Source organism: Lipophrys pholis (genome assembly GCF_963383615.2).
Source record: "Lipophrys pholis genome assembly, chromosome: 3".
NCBI classification, from domain to species: domain Eukaryota; kingdom Metazoa; phylum Chordata; class Actinopteri; order Blenniiformes; family Blenniidae; genus Lipophrys; species Lipophrys pholis.
In genome coordinates, this window is record NC_137627.1 from 18,269,437 (window position 1) to 18,294,092 (window position 24,656).

Sequence of the window (24,656 nt, forward strand, 5' to 3'; positions counted from 1 at the left end):
TATCTTTTCTGTGTTTCATTCTGTATTTCAAAACAACAAATACTACAATAGGCTATAGTCATCAGTGTTCCTAAGCACCACAGATGGCTAGAATGAAGATATTCAAAGAGGCGCAAGATATTGCTGTATTAGTGGAAGATAGACTACAAACCATCTTGCTTGATCAACATAGATAGATTATGCAAAAAAGTTGCCTTTTTTTCCAAGTAGATCTGGTATAATGTTTTTATCAGGTCATGGTCCAGTCTAAATATTTTTCCACAGACGAGAAGGGAGCGTCATATCTAAAAAAAAAAAAAAAAAAAAAAAAAAAAAAATATATATATATATATATATATATATATATATATATATATATATATATATATATATATATATATATAAAAAAAACTTTATATATATATATATATGTGTGTGTGTGTGTGTGTGTGTGTGTGTGTATATGTCTATGGTTAAGGACTCCGGTCTGAAAACGTACAGTTTGAATGTTTCTGTATCCCTTGTCCCTTGTCACGTGACGAGGGCCACCACGGCCTCTCAGAGACCGGAAGTGCGGGTTGTGTTGTTGCACCAGAGTAGTTGTCATGTGATGGCTCGCCCGAGAAGCTGCTGTTGACAGTAGCTCTATAGCTGTAGATGCGGCTGAAATAACACCAAGAAGGAAATACGTTTTTATGTGTTTAAGAGAAGAGAGACACGGCTCGTTTGTGACGGAGAGCAGGGAAGTTTGGCCCCTCGGACGCTGCCATGGGTTGCTGTTACAGCAGCGAGAACGAGACCTCCAGTCAGGTAAAGTTAGCTGCTAGCTGGCTAAAAACGCTAAATACATCTGTGTTTTTTTCCCAGGAGTGAGGCAGGCTGTATTTATTAAGAAGGGATGGGGAACCGCGAATCTATTTGTGGCATGTTTGACACCGCCAGTGGTTGGTCGTTTTCCCCATTTAATAATCTGAAACTTTGAAACAGTGTTAGCCTTCTAGCCTCTGAGGCAGGCCTGGTAAAGTCAACACAAACAACCAGAACACCACACTCAACAGGAGCTGCACACATGTAAAGGCAGAATAGGCTATTTGTGCTGCCACGTTATCAGCCAGCAACAATAAGTGTAACTTTGTATCTCGCGCATTTAAAGGGAGGAAAGTATAGAAGCACAATCTGGAAAAAGAGAAGGCAAACGATACTCTGCAAAGTTGGTACAGTGAGGAAATGGTTGTCTTTTGTCTTGTGATCTACAAAGTCTTAACAAGAGTGAATCTTCTCGGGAAGGTTTCTTCAGGTGGCAAATTTAGGTTTTAACTTTTGAATACTCAAAAGAGACCGACTTAAAGTTACAGGTCGAAGTCTTTGCTATATCGTCGGCCATGCTTTACCCATGTGTGATTCATTTTATTTTATTTTTGTTCAGTCTTAAAGTCAATTTTGAAATGACAAAGTAAAGTGAGATACAACTTGAGTTATGTCGATTATCTGTACACTTGTAAATGTGTCATGTTTTGTTGACATGCTATCCATAAAAGATCTAATAAATCCCCCAAAGTATCGACAGATAAATCAGTAACTGTTCGGTTGTCTGTTGCAACTCTTCCAAAACAAAAGTGCCTCATCGTCTTGACAATATGGTGATGTGTTTTGTCCTGACTCCTCTAAGATTTCTATTTAAGGAACTTGTTCTTCCTCCTTGATGAGTATAGTTCCTCCTCCACTTCGTCTTAGCTTGACTCAAGGTCTTTCTTTGTAATGCTCCTAGTTTACAATGTTATCTTGTTTTGTCATTGTAGTTGAAACAGTGCTGCTGCACTCCTCACAACATTGTTACATAATCTGTTCAACTGATCATGTCCATGTGCTGAAAACATTGTTATATATTTGTATTCACTTGTCTGCCACAGGACCCTGATGAGATTAAGCCTCTGATCCCCCACCCCAACCCTGCCAGCAAACCCCCAAATGGGACTGATTGGATCACACCCAATGTACCCTCAGCACGCACAGACGAACAAGCCCTTCTCACATCCATCCTCACAAAGACAGCACAGTAAGACGCGCCTTCGTACAATCATAGACATATTTATCAGATTCCACATCCAGACAGTAAAGCTTCAATTAATATAGAATATAAATATTTTAGTAATCCCAGAGGAAAATGTCTTTCCGAAAACGATTTTTTTTTTTTTTCTCCTGTCTTTCTCAGGAACATCATTGATGTGTCGGCAGCTGACTCGGTCATGATGGAGCAGCATGAATATATGGACAAAGCTCGGCAATACAGGTATGCGGCTGAACAGTTGAGTGACATTTGTTGAGGAAAGGAGACTGTTTTTTTTTTTTTTTTTTTGTATTTGTATGATGACAGTCACTGTTTGGATAAGAGCTGGCTTTTTAAACAACTTTGCATATCCCCATTTTGAAGAGTATTGATGAGCAGAATCATGATAGTATAGGGAAAAAAAATTATGCTTTTATTTTCCTGGAGGTTTTTTTATAGCTTCAAATTGCTAAGGCTGAAACACAAAGATGGTGGATTGCCATGTTGAAAAGTTTTGGCTTAAACCAATAAAATTAAAATATACTAAATATATTCATAATCCTGCCATATATTTTCAGGTGTGATCTATTTTGCTGTTTAAATGATGGTCGTACATTTTGTACCAAGCAATTTCTTCACAATGCAAATTGTTGAAATATTGAGTGAACTGGTTTTAGCTAAGAACACGGCACCAATCTTTCTCTGTTTTAGTTTCGTGTGACGTTCACTCGTGAAATTGGAAGATGAGCCACTCATCCAAAGTGTGATTTGACCTTTGACTTGCGAAACAGCTGATTACAAGGGCAGAGTAACACTAATAAGCTTCTGATGTATTTTCTCATTCCAGTACCAAGCTTGCTGTGTTGAGCACCAGTGTGCCCCAAAAGAAACCCCTCGCTCTCCCCTCCCTCACCAGCCAACCCCACCAAGTGCTAGCAAGCGACCTGGTGCCATACTCAGACGTCCAACAGGTAAACATCAGCTTCCACAGATGGGACTATATGTCTCTATGTGTGACCTGCACCTCCAGTTTTCATGTTGTGTGTTAGTTAATTTAGTCAGTCAGTGGAATACACTTTTGTGTATCCCTCTGGTGTTTCATGGCATGTAGCCTTGGGCTGTGTGGTATTTCAGCTTGTGGCTAAAAATAGATTGGAGTGCCACCCAATGCTTTCCTGTTGTTACTGATTTGGACAGCCTAATGAAGAGATTGTCTTGGTTTTATACTTTAAAACAGTTTTGTATTTGTCAGCGCCATTATGATCTTGCCCTCTTTATTTTTGCATAATATGTTAAAATCCTTTTTTTTTTTCTTTGTGTTGCAGGTGTCCAAAATAGCAGCTTATGCTTACAGTGCAATCTCTCAAATCAAAGTGGATGCAAAAGAAGAACTAGTGGTCCAGTTTGCCATTCCCTGATTCTGCAAATCTGGCCTACGTATTTCTCCTCCCATCCCACCCTGTCTGCGTCACTCCTGCACCCTCAACCTCCAACTCGCCCTCTATTCAAGCATTTTGATCTATTTACATCATAGCTGTACTTCTAACTGCTACAAAGACCGTTTTGATGGAGGTGTCAACCCCATTGGCCTGTCCTTTAGTGTAATTAATTATGGGACAGTGACGGTGTCAGTTGTCTGATGGGCAATAGAAAATAGCTTACTGGAGATGGGTGTGATCTTATACTTATAACAAAGCCACCTCTGTCTGTAATGCATGGACTGCCATCTTTTTCACAACTGGCTTGGGGGGGGGGGAGTCTTTGGACATTTTTGATGAAATCTAAAGTTCATAAAGCTTTTTCCAGATTATCTCACTGTATTGACTTTGTTAAAATCCCTTGCTTATTTGCGAGCTATTTTAACTCTGGCAGGCTAAGTTAGTGTTGCTGCTTGTTGATATACAAAATAATAGATGAGTGTGTAGTGTTATCAATTGGTCCACAGTTTTATTCGACGAGGATTGGGTCTGTTTTGGTCTAATTTTCTGTGGAACAGGAAAAACGAGAACACCTTTGCAGTGGAATAATGAAAACTACCACACCGTCGTATGTTACAGTGCAATGGTTGAGTATTTTATCCATAAAATAGTCAAGCAAAATGTTTCCATGTTTTCATTTCACATTGTTTTATTCTCTGCGATCATATAATGACACTGCCAATTTTGTTAGCCTCCCTTGCTAAAAAGCAAAGAATATGTTGATTTGGACCTAATGGTTGAGAGATTTTTGTTTTAATTGGCTCTAATGTCGTAATATCAAAATGTGGCCCTATTAAGGTGGCACTCAGCTCTCAGAACCGTAAACCATCATATCGGTCTGGCTGAAGTCAATAAAATAGACGTCAAGTCATGGGTGACCCGTCCATGTCTGGTGTTGTCTGGCGGGTGAGGATGCAAACACAAGTTGCGGTGGGTTCGGGGGGGGGTTGCTAGATAGGCTTACAGATGGCACTAGGTGTGGGAAAGGACAGTGCTCTTTAGTTTTACCAATGACCTCTGCTTTTTTGCAGTACTTAAGGACGAGCTTCACGTTTTCAAATGCAGTCGAGGGTGTTGGCGTGTGTAGGACGTGAGGAACGACCACGCATTCTTGCTTTTGTACAGAATTTCTGATCAAATATAAACAGAGATGGTGGATTGTATGACGTTCGTCTTTTCTTTCAAGGACTTCATTGGTCCGATTTGTGGTGACACATTTTTTTTTTCTTCTGACACCCGAAAACCCTTTTACGCCTACGTTTGTTAGCTTTTAAACAGACCTTTTGTGCTGCAGATTGTAATACAATTGCGTTCACATTAATCAGAAACTAACCCTTGTAGCAGTGTTGGAGGTCCCAATGCAGACAAAGTGATTCAAGACTTTTTGTGATTATTTATTTTTAAGTGTAAATTTGCTCTTATTTGGTCAAGAGCGCGTGACAATGCGTGAGCAGTTGAGCACGGTGAGCTGCTCCTGAATCTCTAAAGGGATGATCTGCGAGACTGTGATTATTTAAACCACGCATCTGATTTGAGCTTCTTGCAATGGGTTCTTGGCATTGTTTGTTTCTGTTTTGTTTGTTACTCCAATATGTAATACTACCTGAAACATGTTTGTAATATCTTAGGCTAGTACCAAAAAGTTTCAGTTTGTCTTTCTTTTTTCTTTTTTTGGGGGGTTTGATTTAATTCATTAAAGACTTTCAACAAAACAACCATGTCTTATTGAATAAATATGGATGTTCATAATCTCAGTAATGGTCATGGTACTGAAGTCTGTTGATCTCAGCCAAGGTACAAAGAACAATCACAAGATTCCTGGACACACAAAAGGAGACACACTGATTTTTTTTTTTTTTATGTATCTATGAAGGGGGAAAAAAGGGATTGTTCTTAACAAGCGTTTTTAGTCATGTAATGGAAACTTACTGATTACTAATTGATGACAAATCAATTCACAATCAACAATGGGACTGAAATCAGCAATGTGTGTCCCCATTTGTATCCCCGTAATTCATTTAAAATCCCATTTTAGAATTGTGACGAATAAATGGAAATTATGAGAAGGAAAATATTTCAAAAATGTTCTTGAGCCACAGTGATAAGTCAATTATAAGTTTATGCATACATATACCAAAAGAAAAATATATTTTTATGTCCATTCCACTTACAATAGTTATTACATAATAAAAGATTAATAGTTTTTAAACTCTTCCTGTTGTGGTTTATTATTGCAACCTCACACTTCACCGTACCATTTCCCCTTTGATTCAGTTTAGTGTTTTCAAATGATTGATTATATTGTTTTGGTCGATTGAAAAAAAATATGTTGCTGCGAAAATGCAAGGTCGTATCATGTTCCATTGCTAAATGATAGACTGCACTGGAATGCATGTGACAACAAACCTGAATTTGAAAAACACTCCATACAGATAAGTGGCATAAGATTAATAACTCCCTCTTTAACGATACTCTGCCTTTATTTTCTGCTCAACCTCCAAGTTTATGATTCTCCAATAAAATGTAGATGAAATTATGGTGTGGCATTAAAATAAAAATGATAAGGGATAGAGATCAACATTTATTTTTCAGTTCAATAAAGAGTGAAAACATGATCAAAAGAGACAAAAACACAATTTGAACTGGCATTGTTTGTTTATTCAACCTTGGGTGTCAGTATTCAAACTTCACAGATGCAATGGATTCGCACACAGGTGTTAGACCCCCCCAAAAGTGGAGAAATTCGTATGCGTTGTTGTGTAAACGGAAAGAGACCATTTACAGCACATTAGGTTTCCTCTTAATTAAGCTTTTCTCCAAATACAGTAAAATGGCTCATGTTGATTTTGAAATGGGTGGGGGTTTTTTTTTCAGCTTGTAATAATTGAAGTACATAATATGCTGTTTGACAAAAAATATAAAATGAAAAAAATGGAGATGGAAAAGAAAAACCTAAAAAAACTGGAAAAAAAACTGTAAACAAAAGATGGAAAAGAAACAACAAAACAGAAACATAAATATATAAATAATATTGAAAACCAGATGGAAGAGAAACCACCCCCATGGAAAAAGAAAAAAAGGCAAGACAAGACGTAGAAAAGTTGGAGAGAAAAACAAAGTCCGTCCAAACAAGAGGTTCTTTTAAAACACTGCGTCATGACGTCAAAGATTTTTGAAACTCTCGTCGGACCAATCAGCTTCGCCTGTTCACAGACGCGTCGATACGTGAAAGCCGATTGGTTAGTCTGACTTTACTTCCTTGATTTGAAATCGGTTAATTTCACAGAACTGTTAGCTACTGTGGATATCAGCTTGGTGAGTGCTGACAGGACGTGGACTGTAGTTTTTCCCAGGAGAACGAATACATTATACCACGAGGAAAAGTGGCTGGAGTCGGTTTTGGACGGTAAGGTTATTCGCTGAAGTCACGCTTTCCTGCAAATGGCAATTCTGGCTAAACGACGAACACGAGCGTAGAGAAAATGTTTTCGCTGTAAAGTTCATTCAAGACCTTGACCCCACAAGCTGTCGTAAACTGAAGTAAACTGATTTGGATTTCAGGTTAAATCCCCTTTAACACCTAAAGTGTCATCCAAGATGACCACCAACTTGAGTGTTAAAGCCCTTCTCGAGTGGGTGAGTGGATCGTAGTGTCATTTGTTCAGTGTAAACATTTACACTAACCTTGGTCAGCTTGGCAGTTGTATGTACCTTACATTTTTATTAATATATATATTTTTTTTTTTTTGCAGGTCAACAATATAAATCTGTCCGACCGAGATATAAACATAAACGACTTGCAAGATGGGACAATTTTACAGAAACTTGTTTGTATGCTGTAAGTAGTAGCAATATGTTGACTTTTCTGTTTGTTTACAATAAGCAAATCCAAGGTTGGTGGCCTGTAACTGGGTATTGGGTTTTTACTGAAAGTCAATTTTCTTAACAATCACTGTTTGTGTTTTATTTTTTAGGAAAAAGGAACCCATTTCTTGCTTGAATAATTCCACTGATGATCGATATTTGCTTGTTGCAAACTTTATTGAAAGTAGGTATCTCTGGCTTATCGAATCATTCTGACAATATGTGATACGTTCTCCATCTGTATTTTAGATTGGACTTATTTGCCATTTTTAGAAATGTCCTGCACTTTGATCTCAGTTTTGTAACTAAAATGTCGTTTTGTTTGACATTTTCCTTGTATTTAAACTATGCTGACTAAATTGTCATCTGAATGTGTTCAGAACACCAAAATGCTATGTGTCCCTGAGGTTGTCAGTTTCTTTAAGTTTTTTTCCTTTTGATAACTTTCCAATTTGTTTCCCAATCATCAACCACACCCTGGATCAATCTTGGGTGCAGTTCATGAATGTGCTCTGTGTCCATTTTTATGCCAGGCACTGAATGCGATTTACTAACACACTTTCAGAACCACTTTTCCTCATGACTGTTAAAAATATCTTCCAGTCAGATGTTGAATATATAACCAAGTAATGGTTAACTTGTTCTTGTTTGGATTCCTCCTCTATCAGGGGACTGCAGATTCAGCGCAGCCAATGGCACATCCATATCTTGGAACGACATCAGAGATGGCAATAAACTATCGGTAGAGATTGCAAAGGTACAAAGCAACAGGAAAAGATAATGCAAAAACATTTAAATTCACATTGACTGAGTGCAATAATTGTGTAAAACTACCAGGTACTGTTGCTGCTCCTCTATTATGACATGATGAATGACCGCTGCACGCTGAAGACACTGGATTGCAATGTCGAGGTAAGCAGAGAGCTTATGGTCTATCTTAGTGTGGTACTTGTATTGCGCTGTCGTTGAATTCAATGCCCATGTGTCTTCTCATTCTCTTAGAAAGAACTCGCACATCTCACAAGCTCGTTTCTGATGGAGAATGAAGACTGTGTTTATCTCGGCAATGGACTCGATGCCTACTTGGCAAAGAAATGTAAGTTGTATTTGTTTAATTTAAACTTTATATAAAATATAAAGTGATTATTTACTGTACATATATAGAGCTACACGAATACAACGTTGGTTTTATAGTTTGGATTCAACATACAAACGGTATATTCCCTCTTAGATATTCCATGCTCCCGAGATGTATTTGAGCAAACAGAAACCAGCTCTTGCTCAAGTGTGTCGACTGTCTCCTCACTCTGGGAAGATTCTCCCGTTTTCCACCGGTCACAAAGAGTCACCTTTCTGGAAACGGAAACCGTGGCTTCTTCTTCAATCAGGTATTGGCAAAGAATTAATATGAATCTACTGCATGCATTTCATTATTTATGTAAAATATACCAAGACCGGCAGTGTTCAATCCAATGTTAGATGCTAAAAGTGATGCTTTGTTAACGTATATAAACTATTAGTCAATTGGTAAGAACATATTAGGTATTTTGGTATGTTAAAATAATTTAGTGAGCTATCATTTCTTCCTTAAACATGATCAGACCACAACGTGATACTTATAATGAAAAGTTGTCATTGAACATGAGCACAGATTTAAAAAAAAAAAAAAAAAAAACTTTTCTTCACTTGCATTCACAGACATGACTTGACCTTACATACTATCCATAAGTCCATAAAATCCACACTCATATAATAATCAAAAGATTTATATAAATGAGTTATTTTACCTTTTGTTGTTTTGTTTTTTTTCCTCCTTCTTGCAGCAAGTCCCCATTGGAGGATGTAATGAATACCCCAAAGTTTCAGATCAGGAAGATGAAACGACAGATAATCATGGAGCGAGACTACCGAGATGGTTTGGAGAGGGAATTGGCCAATAAGCTTGCGCTCATAACGCAGAGAGGTAGTGCCACGTTTTGGAGTGCTAGGCCTTCTTAAAAGAACTTTGTGTTGAATTCTGTTCAAGGAAAACAGTTTTTTACATTACACAACCCCTTCAGTTTGTACTGTTATCCAAAGCTGCACTGTTGGTGCATAGGAGATGTCTTTTGGGCTACAGATTCATTTCTGTTAGACTTGTGTAATTCCTGAAGGTCTGCAAGCAGAGTATGGGTTATTTGAGATGTTGCTTTACAGGAACAGCGGTAGTTGTTTTTTTTTTTTTTCCTTGGAAATGGATCTAAAAGAAATGTGGTTCTTTGCTATTTGGACAAATATAGTTTTGGTTTTTTTTCACAAGTGTGTAATGATATTATCTGCCATGTGAGTCACGTCTTTATGTTTTACTTGTGTCATGATTTTTCAAAGTTAACTTTGCTCCATCTGTGCTTTGACCCCCCCCCCCCCCCCCCAACGACCAGAGTCTATTATCAACCAGTTGCAGTACCGCCTTGATAAGATGAAAGAACAAGAGGGAGATCAGGAGCAAATGATCAGGCAACAAATCAATGAACTTGAGACCAAGAATGACACGTAAGTAACCTGACACTCAAAAAACTATGTGGCTTTAGAGGCATTTGCTGGCAAATAACTGCTGCCGCTCCTCTAGTGACAAATCTTGTGTTTTCCCTGCTGCATTGATGGGATGCTGTTGGTGTTTGTCTCAAACCTAACTGCAGCTCTTCTGACCTGTGGAGGTGACCACAAGTCTTAAAGTGCTTTCCCATGAGTAATTCTCCTCGTGAGTTATACCTCACTCAGGGGGGCTTTTCCACCAGAAAGAACCAGATGCTGGTTTGGGGTCAGGGCCAGATTAAGCACCAGTTCTTTGTCTTTCCACCGCCAAAGCCCCGGCCTATCAGGGTCTAAACGGGTGCTAAGCTGGCCCCACATCGTCGCTGGGCCAGAGCGGGGCCTGACACGTCATCAGCTGGGGGCGGAACAGACGCTGAACCGGCATTCTGAAGTCTACAGTGAACACGGAGACCCGGAGTGGTTATAGAGAAAATAATAATAACATGTGGGAATGAGAAAATACGTTGCTCCCTCAAGTTAATAATACGAGGGAACGAGATAATTTAATCCGCAATTGTGGAGCCGTGGCTCTCGAACTGTTCTGCTGCAGAGCTCCTGATCTGTCACACAAAGTCAACTGCGTCGGATATATAATTTAGAAGCAGTTTTCTGTTTTTTTTTCTTGCTTTTCATCGTAATATCATTGTAACTAACTTCACTTCCAGGTCTTGCACCGCGTTATGACCGCAGGCTGAGCTCTGCTTGAGGCTGCAGGGGGCGCTCTGCTATGAGACACCCACAGAACGTCTTTATAATGAAGCCATACTTTTGGTTCATCTGCAACTCCAAAATAGGCTACACGCTACTGTAAATGAAGGCTTGGATTTTTTTAGCCATAAAATGTGCCTTTTAATGGCGCTTCATGTGAAAGAGAACCTATGTTGTTGTTCAGCGTGTGTTTACGTAGGTTGCCATTGTAAAGTGCTTCAGAGCTGCATTCTATCATTCTACACCTCCATTCCTCCAAAATGTTGAAGCATTTGATTCAGACACGTCCAGAAATGAAGTGAAAGGAGCAGAAATTCACAATGTAATGACGAAACGTTGAGAAATAAGCCCAAACGTTAATATAATTTTTTTCAATGGCCACTCCAGTGCTCCGAACTAAAAGCAAGAATGACGTGAATAAACAACAATGGAGTGACAAGGCTGTTTGTTCTGTAACCACCACCAAAACTCTGATGTGGAATCTTTTTTTTCCACTTCCTGAAACACGGTTAATTGGCTCTTTCTTGCAGAGGTTGATAGTGCCACACTACAAGCAAACCTTTAAGTGCTTTAGTAATCTACAATATTTGCAATCATTCCTCACATTTTGTACTTGAACACACAATTTATACCCCAAATCGTATAAGAGTTTAAAGAGAACACTAAACCACGTGTTGTTGGTCTTGGGTTACAGATGCGTCTCAATGGGATATTGAAGGAAAATAAAGATCTGAAGAACACATCCTCACTCATGGAGCACAAGGTGGATGAGCTCACAGATGAAAATGGATCACTCTCCTCTAAGGTATTAACACAAGTCAACATTTCTCTTTGATTGAACTTTGCGTTTAAAAGAAATTGGTCTTGCCATATACCCATTATTTTCCTTTCATGTTAAAAATCCTTTTCATTTAGACATTTTTCCTTAAATCTGCCTCTTTATTGCTTTCTTAAACCTTCAACATCTCTTTTGTCTACTCCTCTTTTAGATATTGCTCCTTATTGCTGACAAGGATTCACGTAGAATATTGTTTGAAACCTTCAGCCCCAAAAATCTGACAAACACTTTTTTTTTTTTTCTCTCTTTCTCAGATGAAAGCAGTGTGTTCACAGCTGGTCGTTTTTGAGGCAGAAGTTGGAAGGCTGACAGAAACGCAAGCATCTGCACAGGAGGAGTGGCGTAACAAAACAAGCCACCTACAGTCAGAACTCAATCAAGCAACTGCTCAAAAGGTAGGTTATGGGATAGATTTTATAGAGTCTTTACTTTTTTATTTTGTCGTTCAACTTATTGTTTTCTGCTTGTATATTACACGTAAGCTTTTCAATAGTAAGAATGATCCTCTATTATCTCTCAGAAAGGTTGTGTTTTTGCACGGGATCAGAATAAGTGTGATTTGGTTCCATTTGCCTGCATAATCTCTGGCAATGTTGTTGAGTTTTTGTATGTTTGTTTTTACTTTGGGGTGTATTAAAATATCGGATCTGATTTTTCCAGACAAATATTCTCCATTTCTATGAGTGCATTGTAGATTTCTTCACTCAGCTCTCGCTCCCATTTCATTTTGACATATGCCGTTGAGTTATTGTTTGAGTCCATCAGGCTTCCATAAGAGCGGCAAAAAGTTTTATGGTATGGTGTATTTTGTCCTCTTCAGTCTTAATATTTCTGGGATGATAATCTCTAATTTGAAAATATCTAAAGACGTCCTGGTTATTGTTTTAATTCCTGAAAGCAATTCATTTCCCCTTTTTTGATAATTGTACATAATGCAGCTAAACGACTGTTTGTAGGAGGAGTCCAGTTGCCCAGGTTTAAATTGCTCATCATATGCAAACCATTTTAATGATTTGATTTCCTTCCCCAATTAAATTTTTACTTTCATATGCCATATTTGTAATGGGAATCAATCATAGGATTTAGATTGTTTTTAATTTATTGTGGCATTACTGGTTCCCCAATACTAGTTTGGATTGGGTATTTGGAAGTATGGATTTCTATTTATTTCCATCGAGCAGCATATTTATCATCGCACCAGCAAATGACTTGGCGTAGTTAGGCTGCATGGAAGTATTCTTTTAGGTTTGGCAGTGCCATCCCTCCTGTCTTTGTGCAATTGTAATGTTTTGTAGCGTATTCTGGGTCGTTTTCCTTCACATATGAATCTAGATATAAGCCTCTCCCATTTATCAAACTGAGTTTGTGGTATATTTTGGGGCAGAGACTGGAATAGCTATAGTATACATTTTTATTGCACTAATCCTGTCATTAAATGCTATTGGGTATGTAGGCAACTTGTGGATATCTTTACATTATATTCAATATCATGATAGTTTTCCTGGTACAGATTATATCGATCTTTAGTTATTTGTATACCCAAGTATATTATTGTGTTTGCCTCCCAGATTATTCCCTCTTCCTTGACATGTTAGTTTGGCTTGCAGTTGAACACGAGTGTTTGTGTTTTATGTATGTTTATTGTATCGCCGGAATATTTTGTAAATAATTCCATGGTTTGATTTGTTCAATGACTTTTATGTGTTCAGTCTCCAGATTGTTTTTTTTTTTTTTCTTCTTCCTGGAGTTTAAGTGAATCCTCATATAGACTGCACTGTGGTCAGATAAGTCAGCGGTTCCTATATGGCGGTTTTGGACATTATCTCCATTTTCTTTCTGCATTAAAAAAAGTCATCTATCCTGGAGTAGACAGAATGTGTCTTGGACTAGAGACTGCAGTGTCACTGTGAGGGGTGTAATCCCCTCCATACATCAAAGAAACCTATTTCTTGACATGCGTCTTTCACCAGTTTTCCAATAGTTTAAATTTCTCCTGTGACGAGTTGTGTCTAGGTTATAGTCCATGACTATATTAAGGTCTCCTCCACCTATGCACATTTCTTCAGTTTCTATAGCTATTGTGTTGAAAAAGGTTTTGTCATTTTCAAGAGGGGCATATATATATATATATATATATATATATATATATATATATAGGAGTGTTATCAGAGTTTGATTGAGTATTCCTGTCACTATAATGTATCGACCCTCTTTAGCTTTTATTTGTTTTTGACATTCAAATGTGCATATAATGTGCTCTTTCCCTCCCTTGTGCTTTCTCAGGAGCTCTTTGCTGAGCAAATTCAAATCCTACAAGGAAAGATTTCCTGTTTGGAGGATCAAATGAGCAAGGCCACTCAGGAGGAAACAGGAGAGAACATGGGCCCTGTAATGGAGGTATGGTCTCTTTTTTTATTTATTTTTTTTATTAACCAAAGCTAATTTTAATTCTGTCAGTTCAGAACTATTGATTTGATCTTTTTCTCACTTGATGGTTACTAATTATTTTTTCTTTCAATATTGCCAGAGAGCAGGTTTGGAGTCAGAAATCAGTTGTCTGAAGCTTGAGCTGGAGAGTACAAGACTCTCCCTCAAAAAGGCAGAGGGGGAGATCCAAGATAAAAGTCAGCAGTTATTGGAGTTCCAACAAGAAATTGCCGAGCATAAAGACCTCTTGAATAAAGAAAAATCCCAAACTCAGGAAATAATTCAAGCCAAGGATGAAATGTACAACAAGCTGCAAAAGGAGCTAACTGAAGAGCAAGTCGTTCTTCAGCAGGAGATCCGGCGCCTCACGTTGGAACTGGAGCAGGTTGAACAGCAGAAATCTGAGGAAATGGCCAGACTTCAACAGCATATTTCTCATTGTAACCAGGAAATTGAACAGCTGAAGGATATTAAGAAAGAAAAGGAGGACATGTTGCATCAAGCTGAAGAAAAGGTGAAAGAGCTTGAGACAAAGTTAGCTGTGGCCACTTCTGCGGCGGCTGACAAGGACCAACAAATTAGTAATCTCAAAGAAGAAGTGGACATGCTTGCAAATGAAAGTCTAAAAACCAAAAGTGAAATTCTGACCAAAGAACAAGCTCTCACCACTTTGCTCTTGGAGAAATCTCTTGAGCAAAAGAGCCTGGAAAACACAATTGGGACCCTAACTGCCCAACTGGACGATCTGAGCTCATCGTTGAAACAGGCTGAGCACCAAATCCAACTCAGGCAGGAGCTACTGGTGAAAAGCCAGCAAGAACATGGCAAACAAAGGGAGGTCCTTCAACAACAGGTTCTGACATATGAAAAGGAGATGGAAAAACTAGACTCAGAAATAAAGGACAAATATAATGAGCTTGCTATACTTAAGAGTGAGAGCTCTCAGCAAACTGAATCTTTGCACCGAGAGGTTGAAGGCCTTAAAAGCCAGCTAACAAGTCTAAATGACTCACTTAAACAGGCCAATGAGCACGTCATGGCTCAAGAGGGCATGCTTGCAACGCAGCAGCTGGAAAGTGCTCATCAGAGAGAGCTTCTGCAGCAACAGCTGGCAGCATCTGAAGAGCTGGTGAAGAACATGAAGGAGGAGATCCAGACTAAAGAACAACAAATGAAAAATCACAATTCAGAGCAGGCCAAACAACAATGTCAAGAGGTACAGGATTTAAAGCAACATGTTGAGTTTCTTACTACATCTTTGAGGTCCGCTGAAGAGAGTTTACAGTTAAATCAAAATCTGTTTGCCGACCAGCAACAAAAAAGCATTCAGCAAATCGAGGAACTTGAGAAGCAGAAGATGACCTCTCAAGATGAAGTGAAGCGGCTAAATGCAGAGATCCATGCCAAGGAGGAGCAGCTGAATCAGCTGAAGACCGAGACCTCCACTCACTCTGAACTGCTGCAGCAGGAGCTTCAAGGGCTGAATGAACAAATAAAAAGCATTAGCAGTTCCCTGGAGATGGCGAAGGAACAGGTTGAGGCCAAAGAGACTCTGATAGTCAAGCAGGAACAGGAAAGCACCTTGAGGTTTGAGGAACTCCAACAGCACAGTGCACTTCTCGAGGAGGAGGTGACTCGGCTGAAACAGGAGATCCAAAACAAACAAGGAGAGGTTGATACACTACAGCTTGAGAGCGTCAGAAAGTCGGAGGTCCTTCAGGAAGAGGTCCAGATGCTCAAGGATCAAGTAGAACAAGTGAATGTGTCACTGAAGACTGCGACAGAGCAGATCCACGCTAAAGATAACCTGCTGGCTGAAAAAGAAATGGAAATGACTCATGAAAAAGACACATTTCAAACCATGATGAAATCATCTGAAGAGCAGATCAGAGCTCTGAAGGAAAAAATGCAGGCGAAAGAAGAACAACTGGTCACACTACAAAAACATAGTGCCATACATTCAGATAAGCTACAGCATGACATCCAAGATCTAAAATCGCAACTGAATCATTTGCAGATCTCTCTCACACAAGCTGAGACGAACAATCAAATTCAGCTTGACATTCTTGACAAACAAGAGCGGGAATCTGCTTGTCAGAGAGAGCGTCTCGAGCAACAACTGTCTGTTTCAGAGGACAAGGTCAAGTGCATGCAAGAGGAGCTCCAGACTAAAGAGGAACAAATAATCGTCCATAAAAATCAAAGTTCCGTACAAGTAGAACAGCTACGTGAGCAGATCCAGAATTTTGAGCAAAATGTTGACTGCCTTAGCTCATCCTTGAAGACTGCGGAGGAGAAATTAAAATCTAAGGAAAGCCTGCTCACCGACCAGCAATTCAAAAACAATCTGCATGTTGAAGAACTCCAGAAGCAGGTGATAGGCTCTCGAGATGAAGTGAAGCGGCTAAATGCAGAGATCCATGCCAAGGAGGAGCAGCTGAATCAGCTGAAGACCGAGACCTCCACTCACTCTGAACTGCTGCAGCAGGAGCTTGAAGGGCTGAATGAACAAATAAAAAGCATGAGCAGTTCCCTGGAGATGGCGAAGGAACAGGTTAAGGCCAAAGAGACTCTGATAGCCAAGCAGGGACAGGAAAGCACCTTGAGGGTTGAGGAACTCCAACAGCACAGTGTACTTTTTGAGGAGGAGGTGACTCGGCTGAAACAGGAGATCCAAAACAAACAAGGAGAGGTTGATACACTACAGCTTGAGAGCGTCAGAAAGTCGGAGGTCCTTCAGGAAGAGGTCCAGATGCTCATGGATCAAGTAGAACAAGTGAATGTGTCACTGAAGACTGCGACAGAGCAGATCCACGCTAAAGATAACCTGCTGGCTGAAAAAGAAATGGAAATGACTCATGAAAAAGACACATTTCAAACCATGATTAAATCATCTGAAGAGGAGATCAGAGCTCTCAAGAAACAGATTGAGGATAAAGAAGAACAACTGATCACACTACAAAAAGATAGTGCCATACATTCAGATAAGCTACAGCATGACAGCCAAGATTTAAAATCGCAACTGAATCATTTGCAGATCTCTCTCACACAAGCTGAGAAGAACAATCAAATTCAGCTTGACATTCTTGACAAACAAGAGCGGGAATCTGTTTGTCAGAGAGAGCGTCTCGAGCAACAACTGTCTGTTTCAGAGGACAAGGTCAAGTGCATGCAAGAGGAGCTCCAGACTAAAGAGGAACAAATGATCGTCTCAAAAAATCAAAGTTCCGTACAAGTAGAACAGTTACGTGAACAGATCCAGAATTTTGAGCAAAATGTTGACTGCCTTAGCTCATCCTTGAAGACTGCGGAGGAGAAATTAAAATCCAAGGAAAGCCTGCTCACCGACCAGCAATTAAAAAACAATCTGCATGTTGAAGAACTCCAGAAGCAGGTGATAGGCTCTCGAGATGAAGTGAAGCGGCTAAATGCAGAGATCCATGCCAAGGAGGAGCAGCTGAATCAGCTGAAGACCGAGACCTCCACTCACTCTGAACTGCTGCAGCAGGAGCTTGAAGGGCTGAATGAACAAATAAAAAGCATGAGCAGTTCCCTGGAGATGGCGAAGGAACAGGTTGAGGCCAAAGAGACTCTGATAGCCAAGCAGGGACAGGAAAGCACCTTGAGGTTTGAGGAACTCCAACAGCACAGTGTACTTCTTGAAGAGGAGGTGACTCGGCTGAAACAGGAGATCCAAAACAAACAAGGAGAGGTTGATACACTACAGCTTGAGAGCGTCAGAAAGTCGGAGGTCCTTCAGGAAGAGGTCCAGATGCTCAAGGATCAAGTAGAACAAGTGAATGTGTCACTGAAGACTGCGACAGAGCAGATCCATGCTAAAGATAACCTGCTGGCTGAAAAAGAAATGGAAATGACTCATGAAAAAGACACATTTCAAACCATGATGAAATCATCTGAAGAGGAGATCAGAGCTCTGAAGGAAAAAATGCAGGCGAAAGAAGAACAACTGGTCACACTACAAAAAGACCGTAATGTACAGGAGCAGGAAATCAAAACCCTGAGAACTCAGTTAGACAATATGTGTGTCTCACTCCAGAAGGCTGAGGACGACGTACGGAATCAGTTGGAAAGGCTTAATGCACAGGGGCAGGAGAACACGCATCATAGAGAACATCTGCAGCAACAACTGTCTGCTTCTGAAGAGGAGGTGAAGAATATGAAAACTGCGGTCCAAGCTAAAGAGGAACAGATCGTTCTCCTGAAGACGGATACGTTGGAGCAGTGCGATTTACTAAATCAAGAGGTTCAACGTTTGAAGAAGGAGGTGGAGACGCTTGACTGCTGTCTAAGAGAGGCTCACTTGGATGTCCAATCAAAGGATGTTCTCTTGTCACAGGAACAACAAAAAAATACGCAACAGGCGGAGGTGCTCCAGCGCCTACACGAGGAAGTCCAACAAGTTAACATTCTGCAGAGCGAGATTTCCACACGTGACCAAGATCTCAATATATTAAGAGAGCAAGTCGCTGCCCAAGAGCACTTGTTGCAAAAAGCAAAAGAAGAGGCTGAAGCCAATGAGAAAATCCTAATGAGTGTAAAAGAGGAGAGTTCCAAACAGATTGATGATCTTCAAAATGAGGCACAGAATCTGAAACAGGAGTTGGAAAATCTTTCCCAGAACCACTCGGTTGAAGCGCAGCAGGCACTTCAGATTAAGCGGGAGTTTGAGCAGAAAATTAATCTACTGCAGGAACAACTTGTGACAGTTGACGCCGAGTTGAAGAAACACGAAGACACTCAAGCTGAAAACCTCAGACTGAAGGAGTCCGAGCGAGATTTGAAGGCCACTGCGCTGTGGGAGAAAGAGATTCTTGCTCAGGAAAAAGAAGCACTCGTGGTTAGGATTCAACATGCAGAGAAGGATTGTGATATTCTGGAGAGACAGCTTGAAACCATCCTCTCTGATAATGATGGACTTGCTCAAGCCAATCAAGCGATGGAGAGAGAGATTAGAGCCTCCCAAAGTTCAACGTCTGTGCTCCAACAGCAGCTGGAAAAACTCAAAATGGAGAAAGACAAAGTGCTGAAAGAAAAAAGTCAGCACAATAATAAAGAGCTGCAGGAACAGCTTGCATCTAAAACAGAGGCTGCAAACCACTACAAGACACAGGTGAGTTTGAACCCTCACTCTTCTCCAAAGACGACTTTTTTCCCCTTCATTTTAGTTGGTTTAGTGTTTGACTTGTCTGAACGATCAATGCTTATATATTGGTTTTCTTTTGTCCACAACATCACAGATGGAGAATGCTGTGAATTATTATAATGGGAAAAAGCAACTTCTCCAGAAAAGCCAAGAGGAGGTGGAACAACTCCGAACGTCTTTAGAGGTTAAGGAGAGCGAGGTGAAGGCTTTCGTGATGGAAAAACAGCTGCTGACGCATGAACTGGAAGAGGCAGAAACCAATAACAAGAGACTTTTGAACAAGGTTGCCAGTTTGGAAGCACAGGTTAGTCTTTGAAATATGAAAACGGCACAGTCACCAGGAAAGCCCCTTGCTGATCCAAGGTCTTTTAAGTCACCGTTAAAACAAACACGCTCCTAATTTCTTGCTATATTTCTACTTCTAGCTGGCGTTTGCCGACCGAGCCCTACGAGCAAAGAATAGGATCCTTTCCACCGGTGACGTCGCGACTGAGTTCTGTAATTCTGAATTGCCCAGTAAAAATGTGGCCGTTGGCACTGCAGCACTGGAGAAGAGGAGCATAAGTTCTGACAGTCTGGACCAAAACTCTCTGGAATTCGATCCAAACATAAAGTGAGGACCGATTTGTTGTTAGAAAAGCAAAGGGAGTTTGTTGATAATAAAGAAGAAAAACATTTCTCGATTGAACAACTGTTCACATTTAGTCTTCAGATGGACAACAATGTCTTTGTGGGTCAAACACCATAATAGTACACATACTGATGCATGTCTAGCCATCCACAATGTAAAGTTTGATTGTCAGATTATCTATTGCAAATGTTAACTGTAGACTTACTGAAGTTTTGTATTTTATTTTATTTTTTTTTTACATTTTTCAGTAGGAAACTGTCTGCACCGGATGAGTCGAGCACACCGCTCGTTCGCAGCTCCGAGCGCCTGGCAGCAAAACGCAGGACTCAACTGACTGAATCACTGGAAACTCTGTACTTCACACCCATAGACACCAGAAAGACCAACAGGTACTGAAAGAATCAATTGTCCTGAATTTATTGCAAAACGTTGACTGAAACGTGTCGTTCATATTACAACGATGATGTCCTTTTTGCTGAAAAGTTGTCTTGGTTTCTTGTCGTTTACTTGTGAGATTTGAGTTTTTTTATTTGGATGAATTGACTCATTTCTAAAATTGACCCCACCAGGACTTGGATATGTGTAAAGCTTTTCAAACTATCTAAAGATCATCTATTGAAATATACCTATTTACTGCTAATAGCTGGTTAAATGTGCATTTTTTTTTTCTATATGCATTCAACAACACCAGTTCTACAACTGAAGTTAAATTAGACTGTAACAATTTAGAATAGTTTATTAGAAAATTGAGACTAAAGTTGGACAATTGTCCTGTGATTTCTGCACCCTGCTCTGCTTTATTGTAACCATCATTGGCAGCTTTTTTTAAAAAAAAAATGTTGGTTTGTTTTATCAGGCTGTTATTGCCGTCCTTTTAATTTCACTTTTCTTTACGCAGGACCAGTGCAGAGCAGGACAGTGAGCTGGATTCAGTTCGGAGAAATCCAACTTCATCTGTCAAACGACGCAGGACCACACAAGTGATAAACATCACTTTGACCAAGGCGAGGAGAATCTGCTTTGTTCACCATGACTCACAATCGAACGAAATTTAAAAAGCGACCGCGGCATATGTCGGTTCTGACTTGAGTGTTCTGATCTACAGAAAACCCCGGGCGGCAGTGAAGACGAGGAGAGTTTCCACAGCCTGGCTCCAGCCCGCTCGCAGCCAAGCCTCCCCACTGCTCACTCTTCGCAGTTTATAACGAAGCAACTGTTTGAAACCCCCGCCAAAAAGACCAGCACTGCTAGCGACCAGCTCATTGGTTTTCCAGGGTACAGACGGAGCACCGTCCATTGCCAGAGTAAGGCCATATCTCTCGCCTGCTTAGAATGGAAGTATTGACATGCTTGGCTCTTACACAAAGCCGTCGTCATGAAGAAAAATCTGAATGGAACCTGTCTGGGATTTGAACATAACATCTCGACTGTTGTTCAACAACCTTTTAGCTTGTCGCCATTTTGAGGTCGGCCACACTCACACAGCCGGGCTTGTGTCCGAAAACCAGTTAGAATCACTCGCTTTATTTGATTTTCGTTACAACTCCATCACCTTTAACCAAAATCAATGACGGTGACATAAAATCTCCCTGTACAGGAGACCATAACATTTTCACAAACATGACGCAGCAAAATTCAGGAGCTTTTAATATTTCTAGAGTGCTATGTATTCACCAGTCGAGGTGAAAGTGTGATTTTATCTTTTTTTATTTTTTTCTACTTTTGTTGCGTCAGGTGCCAGTACATTCTGTGCTGTGGGAGAGGGCGAGGATGACAGTGCACCTGATGACTGGCTGAGGATTGCTGAGCTCCAATCGAGGAACAAGGCCTGTCTTCCTCATCTGAAGAGCAGCTATCCTGTGGAGTGCGAGGTAAACAAACACAAACGTTTGGTCGCCTATATCCACTTTGACATACATTTATTCACATCAAACAAGTAACTAATACAATGATTGATAGAAGATGGTGTAGAAGTCAACATTTAACCGAGGACTGCAGTGTTCAAAGATGATTTGTATATTCCTTGATGCTTCATGACGTAAAAGTTTCTTTTTCATAGTAGTTTGTCTCTCTGCTCCTTCAGCCCAGCCGAAACAGAGCCTTCGTATTCACGGACGAAGAGCTGCGTACGGGTGACCCGTCTGAGACGATCCGTCGGGCGTCTATGATGCCGGGCCAGCTGCAGGACTCCCTTGTTTCTCATCGCCAGTCCCTGATGCTCGGACCGGCGGGCGTTTCAGCCGGGACTCGGTCCCACCGTCTGTCCTTGATGCCGGGACAGCTGCCAACAAAAGACTGGAAGTTCACCTCATCCACGCTGTCTGTTCCTCAAACTTCACCTGAGGTTGGTTTGCAGTTGTATCCATGGGAATATAATCTTTAAGGTTCAGAATTGATCTTTAATCCACCAAACATTATTCTGAGCACTTTTGATACAGTACAATGCAGAACAATGTGCTTTGAATGTTTAAAAGAAGCCCTCCCTTCACCCACATAATCCAACAGTTGAGGAATATTTCATAGGATATTCAATTGCCTCTTCGATTTAAAAAAAAAAAAAAAAGAACATTTTGAAAAGTTCAATTATGTCAGGAATATTTACCTTCATAACATTCAAGACTTCAAAAGTTTTGCAATTATAATAACTGCCATAAAATGTGGTATTTAAGGTCTCTGAAACAAGTGCACTAACTGAAGATGATCAGAGTGAATTGAATTCTAGAAAGAATAAACTTTTCCATTGTATTGAAATCATTTGAGGTGCACCTGTAGTAGCGTTATGTCACGGACTCTTGACTTGAATGTTTCGTTCTCTCTCTCTATTCTTGCCTGAAGAGAAAGATGAGAGCCAGCTGCTTTCCTCGTCCGCTCACTCCCAAAAACAAGAACGTGAGCAGTGGACGGTCCAACGCTCACCTTCACACTGAAGACAGTCCAGTGAGTAATATACACTCCAATATCTCAGATAGTTAAATCATATTGACGTAGACCAGCTCACAGATGTGTTTGGAATACCTCGCGAACTGTCATACTTGTTTTCATCTTCAGGCCGAAAAGAAGCCGGCAACGACGTTCTTGATCGAAAACACGCCCAAACAAAAAGGCTCCCTACAAAAAAGGCTGGCCAAAATCCGTGGCTCCACCCGCAAATCCCCGGGCCAAAAGGCCAAGATGTCGTCCGCACAGTCCAGTACGCACAAGAGCCAGGAGAACAAGCCTGCGGGAAATCTCCGTGCTGGAGTGGCTCGAACTGGCAGAGGAGACGGATTCAAGTCACCGCAGGTAGCGAGCAGAGGCCAGAGGAAGTCTCCTCAAACTTCCAGCAGGTCTGCGAAGTCTCCTGGACTGACAGCCAGCGCTCGCAAGGTATAAACAAACACACACACAAACACACACACACACACACACACACACACACACACACACACACACACACACACACACACACACACACACACACACACACACACACACACACACACACACACACACACACACGCGGTTTCATGTGATGATCAAAATGATAAAGTAACTCTAATAATGGTTATACTCATAGCAAAACAGCATCTTTAAAAATAATGTAATACAGCATAAGATATTTTTCACATGATCTCAAACAAGAAAAACGCCATGGTTTTGATTGAGCACAATAATATTTCAAGCCTTTTTTTTTAATTCAAAACTTTTAACTAGACTCCTAATGAAAGGAACATAATGTTAGAGGCCACCTAAACTAGTGAAGACGGGTTATGTTTTGTGTGTAGGGTGCAACAAAACTGTCCGGTGGTGAATTAATTCATGCAAGTTATTCCTTCTGTCATTGCGTTCAAGTAACTGCTGAATTTATTCAGTTTTCAGATGCAAACGTCTGTAAGTGACCATGTCTGAGAATTTTACTTTAAAAGAGCCCTCTTCAGGTAACGTGTGGGTTTTATATTCCTCAAAGGCTGGTTGGTGGCTCACCTTATAGCATGACGACACACGGTGTTATCTTTCTAAATAACTTGGAGGGTGTTCACGTTTCTCTCAGATTCGGCACCAACGACGCTTCAGCTGTCAAAGTACTGTCTTCATGTGGGAAGTATGTTCCTCTGAGCACTAAATCCATCCGGTTGTTTCTGTTCTTTCTTACAGATGATGCGCCGGATGAAAGTTTGAGGATGACTTGATTTGAGCAATAATTACAGTTCTGTTTCTTTTAATCAGTTTTACAATCACCTTGTGATGTTGATTTCCAATCTTTTCTTGTATTATATTTTTTTGTCTGTAAATAAAGACTTTTTTCTGTTTTAATACCATTTTGGCTAAGCCCATTGGATTGATTCCTCTTCCTGCCAGAAGACTTCCTGAGCCAATCAGATGGTGGAATCTGTGTGAGTGGTGTGTTGCCGACAGGTTTCATCCATTAAATAAGAGCGTTTCACATTTGAGGTGGTTTTGATGAAACTCAAGTGGATATATGTTTTAAGATGTGGAGGCTCAGTCTTTCAGATGACGACTCATCGTCCGGACGGCTTTATCCAATTCTGAGTCGCTGCAGCCAAGAGCCGAAACCAGCTAACTGTGGGTGAAGGCTGTGTATATCCTGGACTGTTTGCCAGTCCATCACAGGACATGGAAAGGCACAAACCACCATATGCACTTACACTTACCTGCAATTTTAGAGTGAATGGTTAACCTGATTTGCATGGTTTTGTACTGTGGGAGGCAACAAGAGGACCTGGGGAAAACAGAAGATGCAGCTTCTGCACAAAAATCCCATAAAGGAAAAGATTTCTCACTGTCATTCTTCACTTTGTTCTTTTCTGTTTTGTTTGTACGCCAGTATGTAATAGTCCCTGAAACATTGTTGTAATATTATTTTATGGTAGTACCAATAAAAGCTTACGCTTTTTTAAAACTTATTTAATACTTCAAAGACATTTCAACAAAAATCCATGTTTGAG

The 24,656-nt window shown here is 40.3% G+C and overlaps 2 protein-coding genes across 2 annotated transcripts; both read left to right on the plus strand.

Annotated features, from left to right (window-relative positions):
- Nucleotides 1-547: 547 nt before the first annotated feature.
- lamtor1 (late endosomal/lysosomal adaptor, MAPK and MTOR activator 1) lies at nt 548-5,257 on the plus strand. The gene is made up of 5 exons (XM_080460419.1): nt 548-789; nt 1,890-2,035; nt 2,192-2,269; nt 2,874-2,997; nt 3,352-5,257. The coding sequence occupies exons 1-5, from the start codon at nt 748-750 to the stop codon at nt 3,442-3,444; spliced, it is 483 nt and encodes a 160-aa protein (XP_080316545.1). The 5' UTR covers nt 548-747; the 3' UTR covers nt 3,445-5,257.
- Nucleotides 5,258-6,786: 1,529 nt separating this feature from the next.
- Nucleotides 6,787-24,613, plus strand: LOC308107420 (uncharacterized protein). Its single transcript, XM_080459741.1, has 24 exons — nt 6,787-6,910; nt 7,066-7,140; nt 7,257-7,342; nt 7,479-7,552; nt 8,037-8,125; nt 8,206-8,280; nt 8,371-8,464; nt 8,600-8,756; nt 9,192-9,331; nt 9,789-9,900; nt 11,338-11,455; nt 11,743-11,883; nt 13,772-13,885; nt 14,016-19,046; nt 19,174-19,383; nt 19,505-19,692; nt 19,959-20,099; nt 20,609-20,714; nt 20,816-21,014; nt 21,445-21,581; nt 21,794-22,054; nt 22,546-22,647; nt 22,759-23,076; nt 23,845-24,613. The coding sequence occupies exons 2-24, from the start codon at nt 7,102-7,104 to the stop codon at nt 23,866-23,868; spliced, it is 7,956 nt and encodes a 2,651-aa protein (XP_080315867.1). The 5' UTR covers nt 6,787-6,910; nt 7,066-7,101; the 3' UTR covers nt 23,869-24,613.
- Nucleotides 24,614-24,656: the final 43 nt, after the last annotated feature.